At 40.0% G+C, this 15,351-nt stretch overlaps 1 protein-coding gene across 1 annotated transcript; it reads right to left on the bottom strand.

Annotated features, from left to right (window-relative positions):
- Positions 1 to 7,132: 7,132 nt before the first annotated feature.
- On the bottom strand, positions 7,133 to 15,103 carry LOC102779250 (leukocyte elastase inhibitor-like). The gene is made up of 9 exons (XM_087845950.1): positions 14,847 to 15,103; positions 14,303 to 14,484; positions 13,125 to 13,265; positions 12,751 to 12,868; positions 11,444 to 11,586; positions 10,845 to 10,922; positions 10,628 to 10,717; positions 9,272 to 9,452; positions 7,133 to 8,662 (listed from the first exon to the last, which is right to left on the bottom strand). The coding sequence occupies exons 2-9, from the start codon at positions 14,477 to 14,479 to the stop codon at positions 8,433 to 8,435; spliced, it is 1,158 nt and encodes a 385-aa protein (XP_087702076.1). The 5' UTR covers positions 14,480 to 14,484; positions 14,847 to 15,103; the 3' UTR covers positions 7,133 to 8,432.
- Positions 15,104 to 15,351: the final 248 nt, after the last annotated feature.

Below are 15,351 nucleotides of genomic sequence, written 5' to 3'. Positions count from 1 at the left end.
CTCTAGCTTCTGCCCGGTGGCTACTGGGTGACCCCTCGTCTGGGGATCCTCAGCCCTTCCCATGAGGGTGGCACGGATGCCCCTCCGGTGGTCCTCCTTGGGCTCTTGCACTCTGGGGCCTCTGGATATCTGGGGCCTGGATCTCCTCCATGCCTGCTTCATGCCCTAGGGGACGGGGCTATGGCTCTCTACATCCTCTTGCACACCATTACATGGGGAAACCATTTGAATACAAGCGCGCCGATCCACACAGGTGTGCACACGGGTGTTCACTGTTTGTAGACTTAAATCACACCTTTCTTGGCTGCTACTTCAAAGCACATTGTGCGCTGTCTGTCCTGCGTGCTGCACAACAACATTCAATATTTAGTATTTACTGCTGTTTACACTTAGCTAGATTAATGCGATGGTGTTGTGTTTAGTATGTTGCTTTGTTTTTTTTTGCTTGTTCTCAATTCTTTTTCTCTCAACAGGTTATCCCGGAGATATTTCCACCACTCCCCTCCCCCTCCCCCCCCTTCTCACTGTCCCTCTCCCCTTCTGTTTTTCTTTTCCTTCCTCTTTCTTTCTCCCTTTCCTATCCCTCACTCATGTCTGTCCCGTCTGTAACAACTGAAAATAAAATAAAATAAAATAATAAAAACAAAGGTCGATCAAACGGACCAATACGGCAATGTCATGATGATCCATTTGGCAAAATAAATCCATTGGGTATCCTTGTTGGTCTTCAGACAACAATTCTGACGGCTAAAGAACCAAATGGGACAGGCAAAAAAAAAAAAAAAAAAAAAAGATAAGTTCATCACCTTTGTGACTTTCAAGATAGACTAATTTATAGAAACAAACAGTACACCAGGAATATCACCCTCCAGTTTGAGGGAAACGTTCAAGGCTTTTATCAGGGGACATATCTTATGCTGGTTTTGAGACAAAACAATGGAAAGAAAAGTTGTCCGAGCTCATGCAATTAGATGAGTTGTATGCTGTCTGTCCAGCACCAGAGGTCTATAACGACAGGCTGTCCTTGCAGACTGAGTTTAATCACCTGTCCTCTGCTCGGGCTGAAGAGATGCTGTTGAAGTGTCAGCACTCCCAGTATGAGTATGGGGATAAGGCCAGTAACTGCTTTCCTATCAGCTTCGTAGTGCAGCAGCTGCACATTTCATTCCTTGGATTCGGACATTTGCCGCTGTCAAAACAAATGGCACATATTCTGACTTTTTTCCTCTTTTCAGAGGGACTAGGCAGAGCTGTCCCATGTCGTCATTGCTTTTTGCAATTGCAATTGAGCCCTTGGCCATATCGCTGAGGTCTAACCCAGGTATCACTGGCGTTACTAGAAATGGTATGGAACAAAAGATATGAAGAAGCAGATGATTTGCTTCTTTAAATCTCAAAACCAGCATCCTCAATTCCTTCGGTGCTCTCAATGCTTGAACAGTTTAGCCTTATTTCTGAATCTCGGCAAGAGTGAACTGTTCCCTCTGAATGTTGCTGCACAGAAATATCAGTGTACAGCACTGCCTTTTCGAGTTGTATCGGACAACTTTACATATTTAGGGGTTAAAACTACAAGTCAATTTCATAGTCTTATCAAGCTTAATTTCGACCCACTTGTGGAGAAAGTTAGGCAGGATTTGGACAGATGGTCTCTACTCCATCTGTCTGTAGCAGGGCGTATAAATACGATTAAAATGAACATCCTTTCAAAATTGTATTTTCTTTTTCAGTGTGTCCCTGTATTTATGCCAGTTTCTTTTTTTTTGTTTTTGTTAAATTAGACAAGATTCTCTCTGGGTTCATTTGGAACAAAAAAACCCTAGAATACGCAAGACATATCTTCAAAGACCGAAAAAGATGGGGGGATGGCTTTACCAAACTTTATGTTCTATTATTGGGCATGTAATATTCGTATTCTCAGGTACTGGCTACAGGGGGAAGATATTAATAATTCCCCAGCGTGGCTGAGCTTGGAGATTTCTTCCTGTGCCTCATCCTCTTTACCAGGTTTTTATAATAACACTATTGGGAAAGTTACCTTGAAAATATGGTATCGATATCATCCATATTTTAAGCTGAGCTTTTTTTCCCTTCGGTCACCCATTTTGAAAAATCCCTCTTTTCAGCCTTCTTTAGTTGATGGCGCTTTTTATTTGTGGGCCTCCTTGGGTATCAAGTCGTTCTCTGATCTTTATATTCAGAACACATTTGCCTCTTTTCAACAGCTCTCATTGAAATTTGGCCGTCCAAAAAGTCTTTTCTTTCACTATTTACAAATCTGGAGTTTTGTTAAGGAGAAATCCTCCCAGTTCCCATCTAGACCTCCTTGTCGTGACTTTGATAACCTTTTATCACCTCCCCCTTTATCACAGGGCCTGATCTCTTGTCTGTATGACAGACAGTGTTGGGGAGTAACGGAATACATGTACCGCCGTTAGGTATTTAAAATACAAAATATGAGTAACTGTATTCCGTTACAGTTACCGTTTAAAAAGGTGGTATTTAGAATACAGTTACTTTCTTGAAATAAATGGATTACACGGCGGTACTTCCCTGTTTCATATTGTGGCGGGTCAGGCCTGTTTGGGTTTTGTTTGACAGCTACGTTCTGTTGTTCCAGGTGGCAGCGTTACGGTTGCCATGGTTACAGGTGAGCGCTCTCTCTGCGTGTTTCCTGGGTGAGAGAGGCCTTTTTGTTTTTGTTGTGCTAAGCTAATAGGCAGAATGCTACAGGTATAGCTCTAAAGAATGTAGCATCATAGGCAGTGTAGTCCGTGCTGCAGGGAGAATGGACTGCCATACACATTATGTGTCTGTGAGCGAGGGAGGGAGAAAAAGGAAAAGTACGAGCTGTCATCAAGCAAAAACGGGAGCTGGAAGCATGTAAATATAATAATAACCACTGCAGCCAAGAAGAGTGCCTGACGAGCCCAGTTGTAAGTAAGCTACTAAGACTCGACTGTACACCGTGTTCGTGTTTTCCTCCAAAAACAATAAGTTCCGTTGGAGCAGCCTTTCAACGCCTCTCTCTGTCTCTCGCTAGCAAAGTTGACCCAGACAACAAAGTAAAACTAGTTTTCAGCTACAAGCCCGACGCAAACCCGACGTATTAGCCAGAGGTCCCTTTACTACGGTTCGGAGCCGCGGACCTTCAGTAACAGTAATAAATCACAGCAATAGTACATTCATGTAGTTGTAAACAGCATGATAATATATTAAGTAATCCAAAGTATTCAGAATACGTTACTCTCATTGAGTAACGTAACGGAATACGTTACAGAATACATTTCAGGGCATGTATTCTGTAATCTGTAATGGAATACATTTTAAAAGTAACATTCCCAACACTGATGACAGAATATGTTCCTTTGGCAACTCCTCAACCTTGGTTATTAAAATGGCATGGGAGCAGGATTTGGGGTGTGTGATTCAGGATGACTTTTGGGATAAAATTCTTTACCGGGTCCATGGCTCCTCATTATGTGCCAAACACGGGTTAATTCAATGTAAGATTTTACACCGTGTACACTGGACTAAAGCCAGACTAGCTCAAATATACCCCAACCTTAGCCCTGATTGCGACCGCTGTCATCAAACACCTGCCTCTTTAATACATATGTTTTGGTCATGTCCATCCCTCAAACAATACTGGATTAATATTTTTCTGACTCTATCCAAGATCATCCAGCTACCCCTCCAACCTGTGCCCTCAACTGCTTTGTTTGGGGTTCTTCCTGATACAGTTGTCTTGATGACGGCCCAGGCAGGAATTTGGTAGCATTTCTCACCTTATTGGCAAGACGCAGAATATTGTTATGTTGGAAGTCCCCTTCTCCCCAATCCTGGAAAATCTGGACTAGAGATGCTTTGCATTTTAGCAAACTCGAAAAGATTAAATTCAGCTTGCGTGGGTCTATGGCCAAATTTTTTAAGATCTGGCAACCCTTTTTTGATCATGTTCAGACTTTGTGGTCCCGCAACACTCCCAGTTAGCCAGCTCAGACTTTATTCTATTGTATCTTATGCTTAACTATACAGACTCTATTGTGCCTGCACTTTATGATGCCATTTATTCATCTACTTTATACATATTTCTTTTTTCTTACGGATTTGACTTATTTCAACGACTAAGCTGACCACTCATTTTGTTTGTGTTTTTTTGTTTGTTTCTTGTTTGTGTTTTTTGTTTGGTCTGTTTTGTTTTTCGTTTGTGTAGGGGTGTGGGTTCTGAAACTCTGCACATCTCTCTTGTCCACTCAGGAACTGCTGTCTTGTACTGCAGGATTTTCTATTTGTATTATTAGCTTTGATCCTTTTTTTTCTTTCCTTTTTTTCTTTTTGTATACCTACTGGTACTCTTGTAATTATGAGGTGGGAATGTATGTTTCATATTGTTTTACGTTCTTCAAAAAGAAAACGGCATATTGTTCAATTTGTCTTCTGTAAAATGGATGCAGAAAATTCAATAACAATATCGGGTGGGAAAAAACTGTAATACATGTCAGAATTAACTTGTTCTGTTACTATCCACCTCCCAATTATCATTATGCATCAATCTTTGAATTCTAAATGACAATAACTACTGTACCACCATGCTTCCCTAAATACACATTAAAATTTCACTCTGCTGATGTGAAAACAATTCATCCAGTTTTGTTTGATTTTATGATTGTTTTTGTTTTTATACAGCTAGAGTTGAAATCTTTTATTTTCTTCATGTTGTACTTTTTGAGCATTTTGTCAGAGCAGCACCTTTGGGATTCAGAGCTTACAAAAGTGACACATGATGTGTTACGTGCCAAGAGATGTGGCTTTGCTCTTGTGTTCTTTTTGTCTTTCAGGTGTCAAGCCTCCACCTATTGGCCAGTTCAAAGTTGATTGGAATGTGTCTATTGGTGTCAATTACATCATATAATTTCCTATGGTGTAATAGTCAGAAGCATCTTTAAAAACTGGAAACATGCAGGAGCCCAATTTCTTGGAGATGGATCGTCTTCAGAAGACCAGGTGGGGGTCCTCCTTCAATCAGACAGGCAATGATTTTGCTGCCTGTTCTGCTTCCAAACCCAGCAGCTTCTCAGCAGGTGATGCTGGACTGCTCCAGAGCAGGAAACATGAGGGGCTGATATCTGGAGTCTGAAAACATGCTCTATCATTACGTTCTGAGAATGTGTCTATCATGGAGACAATTTCTTAATTTTTATGAGGAATGCAAGCCGTTAGAAAAGACCAGAAGATAGCTGAGAGCTGCTTTTACTACAGGCACAGAAAGTGCAGGTTTCTTTTCTAAAGATGTCCAATAAAAGTAAAGCTCTAGGTTAGTTATTGTCCTGCTCACCTCAGGGTGGGCTTATTGAATGACCAACAGGTGAGGAGGGGACATTTATGCAGTTGGGGTCTGTTTCCAGTGTCTGGTTCTGTTAGCAGGGCTTGTTGTCTCCCAGCAGAGGGCGCCAGTGGTACTGTTAGATGGGAGGATGTTTTCAGGTTAAGTTGCTCCATCTTTGGGGGCAAACTGGCAGGACAGAGCATCTGACTTGATCTGAGCTTGGAAACTAAAATCTCTCAATGCAAATCCTCCTTTTTACAAACAAAATAAAATACTTCCTACAGTATTTTATATTTACAGATGTCATGTTGATAGAGTGATCATATCAAAAATGTGTATAAGTTCATTTTTTGCGTGTGTGTTTGCTTGGAAACTAGAACAGCCCCAAAAGGAGATCTAGTGCATTATTTGCTTAAAGACGGAAACTGATGAGGAATGTAGGACATTTGAAAAGGGTCGTAAAAGACCATAAGTTAAACCGTCATGAGAATGGAGCAGGCTGCAAGTGCAGAATGACCTTCGTCATAGAAAGACTCCAGGTGGAAAACAACTTGTTCTCCCTGCCATTTGTAGTACAAACAAACTGTCCTCTCACACCTGCACGATGATATTGGACGTGTTGGGTTGGAGAGAGTTCTTAGCCTAGTTAGAGAACATTTATACAGACCATTTATGAAGAGAGAGGTTGAGGAATAAATCAGCAGATGCTGGCTATTTCTACTGCATAAAGAAAAGCCAGCATCACATGACAGAGAACCTATAGGAAGTATTACATCAAGCTGACACCTAGAGCTCATATGTATTGACTCGCTCCACCATGAGGCCAGCCAGCTGCTGAATGTGGTCTGTACACTCAAAATCCTGCAATTTCCCTGTTTTAACAAACAGTTGAATAGTCTGAATGGGCGCTAGGACATATCAATGTCATTAGTTTCTTTCAGACAAATCATCTTCACCTCATTGTTATTACTAATGCTATACCTGAACTGGTGTTGATCTTATTCAGAGCCTGTCTCGTCGTCACTCACTGTCTAACTGAGGTCAATACAGTTTCTACTTTCTTTTAGCCAGTCCTGAGTCTTCTTTGTGGTATTTTTTGTTTCAGGCAGGGCAGTTCAGCATCCAGGCTCTTCTATGATGAAGCAATGCTGTTGTAATATCTTCAGTTCAACGGTGACTTCTTGAAATATGCAGAGCTTTCCCTGAAAAAGACTTCTTCACCATTTTACACTGATTACAAATCGTGGAAAACATTCAAAAAAAATGTTAACAGTTTTTTGCAGAATAGTGAACTTCTATCCATCTTTACTCCTGAGAAACTCTGCCTCTCCCCTCTGGCATGTTTGACACTAATTTTTGGGGGGGCATGCACTCTACTGCAACATTTGGGAAATTGTTTGTCATATTTATTTAATTTTATGATTGTGAGTATTTTAATACAAGTACTCATTTTCTTCATGTTGTATTTGTCCAACAATTCCTCAGAGTGACACATTTAGGGCCCAGAGCCAAAAGAGTGACACATAGTGGCAAAAACATAACAAAAACCTGGTTTCTGGAGGACTGCACCACAGCTCAGTGCAGAACAGTCTGGGTCTTCTGATGTGGATCTTCTCTTCTTTAGCTTAACAACTCATTTACCATAATATCTTTTAGGTGATTGTATAAATCATATGAATTTTAATAACCTAAGATACACAAATAGGAACATGAAGTTCATCAGTCTGTGTGAAATAACAAGAGGACAAACTTAATCAGAACCAAAAATATTTCCAAAAAACATGACGTACTGTCCAAAAATAATGCAGTGAAGAGTTTATATTTATCAACAAACTTTTAATTAAAATGCAGTAAACAGAAAACATCTCCCTTAGTTAAATTTATGAGATTGTTTATCCTAGATTCCTTTCCTTGCCTCCTCTTCTTGACATTAGTCCCTTCCACCAGTGATTCAATTCAATTTTATTTATACAGCGCCAAATAACATCAACAGTCACCTCAAGGCACTTTATATTGTAGGATAGACCCAACAATGATGCATACAGAGAAAACCCAACAATCATATGACCCCCTATGAGCAAACACTTTGGCATGCTCATAGGAAAGCTGTGGAAGAGAGCCAGAGATTAATAACAAGTATGATTCAATGCAGAGAGGTCTGTTAACACATAGTGAGTGAGAAATATGACTGAAGAAGAAATACTCAGTGCATCATGGGAATCCAGCTGCAGCCTACACCTATTGCAGCATAACTAAGGGAGGATTCAGGTTTACCTGATCCAGCGCTAACTATATGCTTTAGCAAAAAGGAAAGTTTTAAGCCTAACGTAAAAGCTGCTCTTTCTGACATATCCCACAGGGATAAGAGCAGAAAAAGTAAAACGGATCCTTTTGAGCAGTCTGAAATCTGAGCTTTGGCTCACAGGGATCACTTCTACATTTGCTGCGTAAAACCTGTACAAATGAAGCAAGGAAGAGACAAGGAGAGAGGAATCAAAGCAACAAGGATTTAACGTGACGCATTATTGATTCAGAGCTGGTATAAAGCCATGTCAATATAAGACATGACACAGCTCCATCATGATCTCAGTTATTTGTGTTCATGACTTCTATATACCGAGGCCTAATTACTGTATATTGAAATTCACAACCTGCCACAATGAGACAAGAAAGTACAGATACCGTCTCCTGGTCATCATCTACTGCAGAATTAGGCATTGTACGTCCTGTGGGCCACATGTGGCTCGTTGGTTGTCCCTAACTGGCCAGTGTGAGGTCAATGAGAAATCAAGATTCAAACATAATTCATACTTCATGCAGCAGTTCGTCTCATTACAGCCACTAAACACTCTTTCATAAATTTCTGATCAGAAGATGGGACATTTGAAGAGTACGGTATAAACATCTGAAAGGATATCATTTAAAGGTGAGAAAGTTTTGTAATGAGAAAAATACAAAATATAACAAACAAACAAAAGACAAAAATGATAGTATAGAGCTGTATATTAATATGAATACAGCACTGGTGTGCAGTGATTTTGAAAGGTTCTCCAACGAAACACTAAAGACTTCTGGTACTGAGCTGCTCTAAAGGACACAGAGCTCACACAGGGCAGCAGAACCGACCAGCAAACAGGATGTTCATGGTGGGGTTATGTCTGATGAAGAAGAGGAAGGGGTGGTCTGCGATGAAGGATTTTAAATCACAATTGCCCATCGCATACTCTGACCAACACATATCCACAAAAGTAGCCTCAGTTGCCTTCTCGTGGACCTTCACAAAAGCCTTGTGGATGACTTTTGAAAGTACCAGATCTTTGCGCCCAGACATGCCTGTGACAGAGAAGTGAAAGGAGAACATTTTAAATGAACATAATGCTGCATTTTCATTTTTTATCTGAGAGGATTTTTTCAAATTAAAATCTGATAAAGCTAGGTGGTGATATAGATCATCTGGCTGAGCTGACAACTAAAATACCAAAGGTGCTGCAGGAGCCTGGGTTTGAGTGTTTCCAGACCATTTACTGCATGCCATTCAACTCATCCTCTCCCTTTTATCCTCTCAACTATTCTGTCAAAGTGTTATATCTGCAAAATAACCATGAAAAAAACCCTTCATAAGGTCACTTTAACAGCCTGTCATTAGTGATTAGTGTCAGAGAGTACAGCTGGTTTAGGCAGGATGAACCAGAACACCTCCCTGACTGTCTGTCAGTATTACAGTATTAAAAGTCATGTAAAAGTCCACCAGTCCATTCAAAACCCAGCATCAAAGCTTAGATCCTGCTTTCAAAATCTCACAGTAGTAGGATCATCAAACAAGACAAACAATCTGCTGAAATAAGAAGCTCCATGGTCTTTTGGAGAACTCTTTCACTGCTGGAGCATTGTTGCTCTACACTCTGTTCATAAACACCAACAAACTGCAAACGTATGTCTCACCAGAGAAGTCACACTTTGTGTGATCAAAGGCGTCCACCATGCCCATGCTGCTCAGGACTGTGTTCAGGTCATACGTCTCCTCCAGTGTAAATCGAGGCAGCCTCACATCAAGACAACATGTTTGCATCTTGCCTGGATGAGTCCAAGCCACAAATTTCTCGTAGGTCAGCTCCTTCTCCAGCTGGGATGGAAACAATATCAGTCATTAGATGTGTGTGTGTGTATGTATGTGTATTGGTGGATGTGTACAACTAGTCAAGTAATCATTGCTATTGTCACTAGTTAGTATCAGATGTACTAGTTATTTAATCAGTTTTACTGTTTACATTTTATTGATAAAGTAAATTTACCAATAAATTGTACATTTTTCTGTCCTAAATGTTATGCAGCCATCTGCCACCAAATAGAGCAGTGTTGGTGAGAAACGCCATGAATTTGTTAATCTTGGCCTGATTTTTTTGTTAAAATATTTTTTATTTAATTACCTATTATTGCTAAGTAACCCTTGTGGTGTCCTTGGATCAAAAATGGTCGCTAGGTGAATGGCAAACAAGCATATGGGAATCCCGAGGACACCACAAGATGAAAAAATAGGACCTGCAACCGACAGAAAATAGCTTTCTCTAAAAGGAGTTCAGTTTTTCAAAAAAGGCCCAGAGTAGAGCTGCTACTGATTAAAAGGAGACGGCTGAGGGGGCACCTCCAGGGTAAGGTGTTCCCACCAGGCATAAACTGTGACCTGCTGGAGAGAATAAATCTACTGGCCGGACTGGAAACACCTTAACATTTCCCCAGATAAGCTGGAGGAGAGAGGGAGGTTTGGGCTTCTCTGCTTCGGCTGCTGTCCCTGCTACCCAACATCAGATAAGCACAAGAAAATTGATGGATGATTTATTGTTTTGTTATTTTAAATTTAAACTTTTACTGAAGTGATTGTCATGAATTCTCGAACAACATCCATCATTCATGATGCACGGCACAATGTGCCACACTTTTCAGCTGCAGTTTATTCATTTTTCAGTTGTTACTTTTTCATATTTCAGTAATGAATGAGCATCTTTAGTAGAAACATGTTTTCATATCATAGTTAATATATTTGAAGTGTTTTTCTCCTTTATCGTCTGTTTGGAGTTTAACGTGTAGTGGAAATGTGATGACATGATTCATTCAAGAATGTCATTAAAAGTTTCAAATCACTTTGTTTACACAGTTTTTGACGTCAAGCAGTTTTCAGATTTGACTTAATATCTGGGTGTTTGTCAGTTTTAGACTATTCCGTCAGTCTGATTTGTTTTCTTCGTTTAGTTGACTAAGAAATGAGTCACCAGGAACATCCCGAGTGTGTAAGTGTTCTACCTTCTCCAGTCCTGTTGTATCATCGTCTATCTCTGCAGGTAAAAAGATGAGCATGCTCACTTCCTTCCCACTGTAAGGCATCTCTAGAATCTGTCCAGCAGAAGGTTTCAAGCATTACTGCACATAAATCTACTGACACATATACATTACAATCACTCTCTCAGTGAAATCTGATTATTCCAATGATTTATATCAATATAATAAATATGATGGTTACCTTGCAGTTTGCGTCTTCGATGAAGGTAAACGCAAAGTCTTCTTCCTGTTTCATCATCTTCACAGGCTTTGAGTCGTTCTGAAGACAAAAGAAATTAAAAACATTTTTAATATATTCATTGTAATATTTCTTGGATGCAAAAGTGAATTAAATCACTCTGAAAAATTTGCCTTTGAAGCTGTGTGTCATGAATAATCATTTCCAGTCACAGATGTATTCTCATGACTTTTATTAAAGTAGTTTGTAAAGAAGCTTTGTATGTCGTACACTCCCAAATAAATCTTATTTATCTCACACTGAACCTTACTGCAGTCTCACATTAATAATTTTGGCTCCTCATCTTTAAAGCTCCCTCCTCTTTAGGCCATTTTGATTGGCTGTCCCTGTTTAACAAAAGGGGAGGGGCTGATCTTTCTGACATCATGCAGAGCAGAGAAACTGAAACCGATCCTTAACATCAGTCTGAAATCCAAACTTTGGCTCACAGATATTACTTGTATATTTGCTCATGATTTGAAACTGTCCATGTTGACCAACCACAACTGCAATGACAATAGACTTTACAAGGTTATAGTTTCTGTTTTGATGAGCACTTTTACCTTGTTGAGCCAAAATTGAGCATCGTAAGTTTCAAAACACCGGAAATCATTAATCCAGAGGCCTTTGAAGTGGGTGGCAGTGAACAACACCAGCCTGGTCAGTTCATTCAAATCATCTTCATCCACCACCTCTGTGATGTTACCTGGTGACCAAAGTAAAACCAAATGTAAACATTGAGAAGTAAAGCTTCAAAGACTGCAGCAAAGTTTTTATCCACAGATCTATGAGAACATGATGGAGCCCACACTCTTTCAGCCTTTGTAGGCCAGAGAAACATGATGAGTTTTACAAATGCTGTTTAATATATTCTTTGGCTATTAGTGAAACCTGAAGATATTATTCATCAGCACAACATGTGAATATTTAGAACAAGTAAGTGTGCACAGCCACTCTGGCTAATCACTACAGCACACATGTAACAACTCATTATTGAAGTACTTATAAATCCTGCTTTTTCTACACGAGATAAGATGAATGAGGTAAACAAGGGACATCAGATAAGCAGGTAAAGTTACATTAATGTGCTGTTCCACAAGATGGCGCTCCTCCCTATATTTCTTCATAATTCTCAACGCTCAGCATTTACTTGAGTTGAGCTTCAGTCAAGGTCAACACATCTGGATGTAAACAAAGTATTCTGGTGCCTGGCAGCCACCTTGGAAGTGAATGAGACTACCATTAATGCTATGCCAGCACAAACAGACAGGGAGCCAGAAATGCTTTTCATAGAAGGAAGGAAGTTAATATTTAAATCTGAAGGTATTTTAAGCTGTGCTGTAGTCTAACTTTCACAAAACTCATTAAACTCAACTACCTGAACTCATATTGCCCTGAGATACTGGGACAGGACGACTTTGAGAGATAAAATATAAAAAGATACATAAACAAGAAGATTAAAAAATATGAGAAGCAGCAGTGAGTGAGTTTGGCTAAAAAGAAACAAGTGAACAGAGGACTGTGCAGACACTGAGGAAGGTGGTTCTGGGATCCAGAGATCACTGCTGAAACTGCCTGAATCACTGTGGGTTAAATCAGGATTAACGGTGGAAGGAGCCCTTTGACAAACCCTGGTCACAGGTCTGTAAAGCTTCTTCACTCTTCAAAACTATGTTAAGTACATCTACCATCACTTCTGAACACCAGAAGGAGAAAATAAATTCAGTATTTTCATGGTATCCTTACAGGTGCACACTCCTCACCTTAGAGGGACTTAGCAGGAGCAGTGAGTCCTGCTTATGAAAAACATGTGAACTTGAAGTGGACATTAGATGAAGTGATTGTGTGTACATGTGTAAATGTGATCCACCTGGTGTGTGTTGCTGCACCCACTGGTTGACATCAATCCTGACTTCTTCAGACCTGGTCTTGAAGTCCACAGACTCCAGCTGTGCTCTGTAATGTTTCTTGCTTTGTATTAAGAATTCCTGAAACCACAGACGACACATTTATAAATTCACTCCAGCAAAGTCTCTGACATCACTGATTCTGATTTACTTCAGGCTGACATGATAAGAAAAGACTGTTATATTCACATGATCACACATATCTCATATCAATCACTAACACAGTTTTAGATTCTGATCAGTCAGAACTCACAGCATTTCTCTCTCTGCCTCTCATTTACTCCAAAACACACGAGCTCATGAAGAATCAAACTCTACATAAGAAGAAGAAACAGACCTGAGTAAAGGGGCAGGACTTCTCTATGTACAGTCTGTTAGCAACACTGAAGGTAAATGGAGCATCTGGCCTGTTGAGTACAGTGAGAAGTTGGGCGAAGCTGCTGTGAACATCACCCCAACAATCCTCGGTTTGCAAGATCTGTGGACAAAACACATTAGTGGATTCAAAGAAGGACACAGAAGAAAATTCTGGACTGGATCTAAAACAAAGAAACTAACTTTTGATTTTCTTTCCTTGTTGTTAGATGATTTGTTATTATTTGTTTCCTCTGAGTGTCCAGCTTCTTCAACATACCCAGGGAACCTTTCTGTTATCTGGATTCACTTAGCCTAACATCAGCAATAAGTGCTCACATGAGCCCTGCGTTTCCATCTTCACTATCCAATAAAAGACACAAATAACAAAAAACTGAGCTTACTGTGTCACAGCCTAAAGGAGACACAGAAATAACTTTAGTTTCTCAACAAAGAAAGTGAAATTAATTTTATTGATTGACAAGCTTTTCTTAGTATGTGTTTCACTCGCCTAACCTCTGTGTAGTAACAGTATGTAACTGTAACTTCCTTTTAAAAATTTCTGAGTGTGTGAAAATGGGAAAAACAACTAATTGTAAGCTACATTCAAGCTCATGATGCACTTTGTGTTTTCATTCATTTTAGGCTGTGGTAACTCAAAGATGAAGACTGTATCCACACAGTGGAGCTGTTATTATTTTGTGTATTTCTCAAAGCTAGTAGGAAGACTGTTTGTGCAGCATTGATCCCGTTGGAAAGATTTGAACTTTCTGTTAATAAATCTCAGAAAACTGGTTTGGTTTCAGTCTCTTATTTTTCCACATTACTCTGGAGTTACTTTGCTCATTTAGGTTGTCATGTTGACTTGAGTTTAGCTTATTTGACCTCTTTTAAGGGTCCAACATTATCACTTTTGTATGAGTTACTGTGCCCTCATGTCTAACCAGCTCAGTCGCTCACATTAGGTTTCAGACTATAATAATATCACACTGATACACTGGAGACAAGTCAGGGTCATTTATACGGTTATAATGGTCACAGTGGTTTCCAGCAGCTGCCCAGATTAACACCAGAGCATCCTGCATGTGTTAAATGAGTACCACTACAATAACTATTCTGCACTATAATTTTAGTGTTTGTGTGTGAGCATGTGTACTGTACCTCTGACATCTGTGTGGCTGTGTTGCCTCTGGCCCCCAGCATCACCATAGCCAGGGCTGAAGAGATGCTGAACGGGGAGAAAAAGATGTTTCCCATCTTGTTGTTATTGCTCAGCTGTTTGAGCAAAGCCAGAGAGAAGGAAGTGTTGTCCTTGGGCAGAGAGGTTGCTGATGCCATTGTTTCTGGTACAAAGAAGGGGGGGGAGAGAGTTCTTCAATGCACCAAGCAAGATTAATTAAATCTAACTGAGCTTCACTTTACCTAAAACTACAAAACAAAAACTATGGTGGCTGTTATTCAGGGTTTTTGTTTAAAACGACATCCTTCATGGTGTGTATGCAGATTTAGTCACAAAGCTCCCAGAGAAGTCAGTGAGTTATAAACAGCTCGAAGGGTTAGCATTACTCTTTGAGCGTACATGGAAAAAAATCTGCAACAGGATTACAGTTATTCACACAAGATACAAACACTGTTTACGGGTAATTTATGAGTAGTAGCCACGTAGACGTGATTTGTAAAAACTGAATAAAGTTACATGACTTACTGACACCCACTTTTCTTTCGTCGTCAGACGGTCAGGAGTCTTTCTGACTTCTGCTTGGGTTTCGTCTTGACCATAACCTCCCTCGGCGCTAATTATGTTCTGGATAAGAGAAGTAACGGGAATGAACTCGTCACCTACTGACCAGTCAGTTAACTGGAAAACAGCGTCACCATGCCCTCGGAGTAGGAGGATCTAAAGTTTTCCGGTAGCGTCTAAAGTCTTCACGTTTCCCAAATGATTAGGAAATCTAAATTTCTTTCTTTTTCCTACATTGTGTAAATCTTCAATGTTTATATTTTTTCGTAATAATTTGCACAATTACGCATGGCATGATTTCTTAAACTTGATAACTGAACATTTTTGCACAAGTCTTTTATCCCTCTGAATAAGCACGAGGATGACGCATTAAAGTGACATTTTTACTGCGTTACTGTGTCACGCTAGCGAAGCAAGCCGTGTGGAGGTGAGATAAGGACCCAAAACGCAGGCACTGGCTGAGATGTGA

The sequence above is a fragment of the Neolamprologus brichardi genome, chromosome 9 (genome assembly GCF_056152115.1).
Source record: "Neolamprologus brichardi isolate AB-2024 chromosome 9, ASM5615211v1, whole genome shotgun sequence".
Lineage (NCBI taxonomy): Eukaryota > Metazoa > Chordata > Actinopteri > Cichliformes > Cichlidae > Neolamprologus > Neolamprologus brichardi.
This window is presented reverse-complemented; position numbering and strand designations above follow the sequence as displayed.

Excerpts from the sequence above, each read along its gene's own strand:
- LOC102779250 (XM_087845950.1), bottom strand. The coding sequence starts at position 14,479 with ATGGCATCAGCAACCTCTCTGCCCAAGGACAACACTTCCTTCTCTCTG. Across the intron at positions 13,266-14,302 it reads CAGCCACACAGATGTCAGAG|ATCTTGCAAACCGAGGATTG; the intron begins GTACAGTACACA and ends TTTTGTCCACAG. Across the intron at positions 10,718-10,844 it reads TCGAAGACGCAAACTGCAAG|ATTCTAGAGATGCCTTACAG; the intron begins GTAACCATCATA and ends TCTGCTGGACAG.